This window comes from Mercenaria mercenaria, chromosome 12 (genome assembly GCF_021730395.1).
Source record: "Mercenaria mercenaria strain notata chromosome 12, MADL_Memer_1, whole genome shotgun sequence".
Classification (NCBI taxonomy): domain Eukaryota; kingdom Metazoa; phylum Mollusca; class Bivalvia; order Venerida; family Veneridae; genus Mercenaria; species Mercenaria mercenaria.
In genome coordinates this window covers 41464527-41470012 of record NC_069372.1, presented here as the reverse complement: position 1 = coordinate 41470012, position 5486 = coordinate 41464527, and the positions used below count along the sequence as shown (strand labels likewise).

The window sequence follows — 5486 nt, the reverse complement described above, 5'->3', positions numbered from 1 at the left end:
CATTAATACATCTATATAATTGTAATTAAGAAGTTGTGAAAACAGGAAAACGGAAGGTGTTTTTCACATGTCTTCTTTAAATTTTAGTGCTACGGAAAAATAAGCTCAAAGCTATGTCGGAAATTAATTATTAGCTTATAATTACAAGTAGGGACGTTTTCTCTACGGATAAAGTATATAAGCAGAATTTTATCTTTTGACGGACATAACTTCTTCGACACTCTTATATATACAAACACATATCAAAAGCATTTTATACTCTATCTACTTATCGAGACTGGAACAACACATAGAATCATGTCTTTTAGGTATGTTGAATTAGATACTTTTCATTTTGAATTGTAATACTTTCTTATCTTTGAAAATGAGTAAATAATAAAAGTTTCAATATTAATTACAATAAACGACAATGGATAAATACTATTAAAAATCATCCCAACTAATTTTCTAGATTTATTTTAACATGCAAATTGGAAAAAGATATTTGGATTGGTTTGTGTCCGTAGAATAGTTTTTCACTTTTCTCTTTTACTTGTGCATAAAATGGCATCTTTTCAATTTCAGACTTCGTCTATTTGAAAACGCCGAAGATTCTCCGGTGCAGACAACTTCCGGTGAAGCCTGGGACGAGATAGAGGCTGTGATAACGCCCTACGGAAAGTTCCACCAATCAGTTGATTCTGGGGCAGACTTGTCGGTAAGTTTCTTTTCCTTAAAATATTTAGATAAGTCTTTCGGCTGAAATTAAAAATAATTTTTACCAGATCCAAGATATAAATATAATATATGACTAGTGCATAGAGTTAAGATAAAATAACCAAAACGACAAAAACCTACATCGGCGAGTTATTGAATTTTCGACGGCTCTAGGCTTGGTTCAGGCTACAGATTGGATTTAATTTACATGTGATTGGCTAATCTGGACAGTTTGCAGAGAGTGACTGGTTCTAACCTAGTTTATGCTTATGCATAAAATATATGGAGGGGAAACAGAGGGTCAGCTGCCACAATCAAAATTTGGAAATTTTGCGTAACTGTGATATCCTATTAAACGCTTTGAAAAATAAATCAATAAAATATCTCAATAAGATAAGATATAATGTTCTGTATTTCATGTGTGCTTATTTCTCTTTGTAGATAAAGATTCCACCACGGAAGTCAAGTGAGCACCAAACACTAGACGCTAGAAGAAGTCTGTTTTCTGGTAAACGTCCAGCAGACGATAATCTTGAGGTAGAATCTCCCGCCACGAAGAAACTGAGAGACATTTCTGTACTTCCGGTAAGTGTCGATTTTCGGGAAGACTTGAAATCATTTGGTTAAAACATATTTGATTTGTAAGCCATTACAAAAATAATATACAGCTAAAAAAAAGATTATCTAGTCTTGTTTACAAGTTAGCAATGTAATTAAATAATCAAGAAATACGGAAATCATTTACTTATACATGTACTTTCAGGCTACTTCTATAATATAATAAATCAAATTTAGAGCACAAATAATTTGTCAATTGCAATTTTGAGCGTTTATTTTTTGTAAAACGTCTCCATAGAAAGAGTGTAAATGATGTATAACAAATTTCTCATTTCTATTTCAGGATTCCAATGATATCATTGAAGCTGTCGAACGTTTAGAATCGCTTGAACTCGTAGCTGACGGAACTCGTTGCTACACCTTACCCACAATTCCTGGCAAACACAGCGACCTCATGTCCATCTCTCCAGAAACAATGGCGGATATCGTGGAGGGGCGGTATAAAAAGCTTGGGGAAGTAACCATTGTCGACTGTAGGTACCCGTACGAATTCGAGGGAGGTCACATCCGGGGTGCTGTAAACCTGTACACCAAAGACGCCGTCAACACGCTTCTCCAGGAGACGTCGACGTCAGAGAAACCACGTGTGCTGATCTTCCATTGTGAATTCTCGTCCGAGAGAGGGCCCAAAATGTAAGTATTTGAATACTACTAATATTCAAAAGCTACGAAATTTATGAAACACAGTGAACTATTTTTAATGATAAACTGTAACATTGTAAGAAAAGTAATGTCTGTATCAGTAGCAGTAGTGCATAAATTAACCTTACAATCACTCAGAAGGAGCTATTAACGGTACAATGTCTTTTCTATAGTTCTCTATTTACTTTTTATGATATATTTGCAATATCCGGTGTATTAAACTAATATTATTTGTCTATCACTTTCCAGGTATCGTTTCTTGAGAAGCCAGGATCGTGAGCTGAACAAACACAGATATCCAAATCTCAACTACCCAGAGATTTACTTGCTTGATAGGGGATACAAGGCGTTCTTTACTGCACACAAGGTTGGTACGCTTGCCACTAAACTTTGCAGGCAGATTTTATCTATGAATTGTTTTCATTAAGTTGTATCAGTTTAAATTAGGGAGGTTCTATAATTCATATGCAGGAGACAAAGGACGTTTGCTTTCAATCAAATTATCATTTATCATCGATTTTCTATGCAGATAAATGACATAAGTAGTGTCTTACTTTGTTCAAGAGGATTAGTAAAAAAAATATTTATTTTTTTCTGGTTTTCAGGATTTGTGTGATCCAATCAGCTACAAGCCAATGTTACACGAGGACCATGCTGCCGACCTACGTCACTTCCGGGTCAAGTCGAAATCATGGACCGCCGGTGAGAAACAGAAGACAAGCAGACGACAAAGAAGCAGACTTGCTTGCTTAAATATTGACTTCTAAACAGTGTGCTTTTGTGTTGGAAAGTGCTAAAGAGTGCTCATGTAGAAATGTGCTAAATAATTTTTGTTAACTGCATTTTTTTTGATCTGTTATATGATTACTTGTTATTTGTTGTTATACAAATAAGTAAAATAAACAAAAAATACCTAACATCAAAGTTTGCTTTTTTATTTACTTCTTTCTCACAACGGTTCTGTGACTGTCACGGCATATATGTCTAATAAAATCACAAAAGGCAAATTCAGTTTACTACTGACATTGTTTACAGTATCCCTATGTCGATCATTATGAAACTTTTCACCAGCATTTCAGCTATATCCCGACTATAGACAACTAACCAGTGTAACCAGCGTTCCTAAGCAACTTACCAGGTATTTCTTTATAATGCGAATGATTGCATTTTAACATTACTTACGGGACAAATTCAGATTCATTATTTGATCAAATCAAATTACCATGTTGAGATTCTCAATCTCGAGACGCCAATGTTATAATTTTGAATTTTAGGCTATAATACATTTTCATCTCTTGAATTCTGCCCTTCAAGTTACTTTGATATGACTCCAAACGGATAAAAACGTAGAAAACACGGACGGATAAACGAACAACGCAAAAATAGGAAAATGAGCTTCAACCACTGAATTTCAAATGTTAAAAGTGTAACACACAACTGTGATCAATTTCACAGAAATTGTGAAGAATATTGTTGGATGGTTAGAAATCATACTTGTCATACGTGTGAAAAATAGAATGTGATTTGTTAAAACTTGGTCAAACAGAACCCTTGCATGTCAACAATTACGTAGATTTTATCTTGTCGGCAACCGGGTAAGCACTGGTTAGGACACTGTGCTGTTGCCCTGATAATGTACAGTTCACAGCAAGTAACTGCATTTCCGCTTAGTAAAAAGAGAGAAAGGACTGGATCTGAAGCAAGTTTCTGTGGGAAAATCACATTTTGATGTAGAAAAAGACCATATTGTTTTATGCTGTGGAATCTCGTCCCCATGCGATATTTAACTCGTCTGGTTATTTTTGTTCAATTATTCTGGTTAAACCTTTACACAATTCTAAAGATAAAGGCAAAAAAATATTAAAGCAGAAATTGCTTTAGTATTATCCGCCAATTTATTTTTTATTCTTTTCAAACTACGACAAAGGCAACAAACAAATGTGTAATTCTAAGCAATATTCTTGGCGGTAGTGAATCTCTGACAACACACTAGACCGCAAATAAGCACTAAAATAAACGTTCTAGATTGAACATATTTATTCCCAACAATATATATAATTAATATTTACGTACTACGTAGTCCGCTCGCTTAGCTCAATAGGAAGAGCGCAGATCTATGGATCGCGGGGTCGTGAGTTAGATCCCTGGGCAGAGCATATCTTCTCCGTGACGACTTGATAAAATACATTGTGAAATCTGAATTCATTCGTCCTCCAACTCTGATTCATGTGGGGAAGTTGACAGTTACTTGCGGAGAACAGTTACTTGTGGATAACAGGTTTGTACTGGTACAGAATCCAGGAACACTGGATAGATTAACTGCTCGCTGTTACATAACTGAAATACTGCGTTAAACCCAAGGCAAACAAACAAATAAAAAACAGTTACTGGAAAGGATTAGAACGATAACAGGTCTTATAGAGTTCTTCTCCTTAACGTTCTAGAGTTATCAAAATTGACCATTTTCTTAAATTAGCCATAACTTTGCTTCCAAGAGATCTTCAACAGATTTTATTTTACACAGTTACTTTTTTACGGTAAATTCTATCAAAATGAATTATTCTGTATGAATAAATGAAATATTTTCGTCTGAACAATCTCTAGACATAACCGAAGTAATTTTTTTTTTTTGTTTTTGTTTTTAAATGCACTCAATTATGAAAGATTTTACAGACAATTCTGTTTGCAAGTTGCTCCAGTCATCTAATCAAATCGCCTTTTTTTTTGCCCGCGCACCCTTCAACAACCTCGTACATTTATTTAATTATTTATTTTATTAGATTTAACGTCGCACGGACACAATTACCGGTCATATGGCCACTGTGATGGTGGATGAAGACACAGGTGCCCCTCCTTGCATTATTTCATCACGAGCGGGCACTTGGGTAGAACCACCAACCTTCCGTAAGCCAGCTAGGTGGTTTTCTCAGATGAAGAAATCAACGCCCCGAGTGAAGCTCCAACCTACATCGATGTAGAGCAAGTGAATTAAAGTCAGTGTCTTTCACTCGGCCACGGAGGCCCCTACAATCTCGTAAAAGAACAGTGTAAGATGTGTGTCGAAGACTTACAGTTTACAATAACCACCATAAATGCATGATACATAGCAAATGAAAAGTCTATTTTACAAAATGATGTTATTATGGCGTTCAAAGGTCTTTGTAAAAGATCTCAGTGAACTAAAGACTAATGCCACACAGCTAAAAGACTGGTATGCATTTAACTGCTTCCTTGACGATACTCATTGCTCTCTTGGCAGTCCATAGACTTTTTTCTTCTTGCATTTTGAGAAATTGACAAACGGCAACTGTCAAAGCATAAATTGTATGAATATATAGAATAAACTATATGTTATGTTGTTATGTTATATGTTAAATGCTAACTGAGAGATGCGAACGCTTATTGCTAATTGTTCAATCGAATAAGGAGCTGATTAGATTATAAGATTCTTTCACTGGTTGTAGGTGCAGACGGGAATATCCGGCCTCGAGGGTAACTGTTTAGGCGGTAACGAGGCTTTAAAACGAAAT

General features: G+C 35.4%; 1 protein-coding gene across 1 annotated transcript; it reads left to right on the top strand.

Moving 5' to 3' along the window:
• The first annotated feature begins 297 nt into the window (after positions 1–297).
• On the top strand, positions 298–2980 carry LOC123533289 (M-phase inducer phosphatase-like). The gene is made up of 6 exons (XM_045314933.2): positions 298–308; positions 565–697; positions 1138–1281; positions 1598–1947; positions 2206–2323; positions 2562–2980. Exons 1-6 carry the CDS (start codon positions 298–300, stop codon positions 2721–2723), a joined length of 918 nt encoding a protein of 305 aa, XP_045170868.2. The 3' UTR covers positions 2724–2980.
• The last annotated feature ends 2506 nt before the right edge of the window (positions 2981–5486 follow it).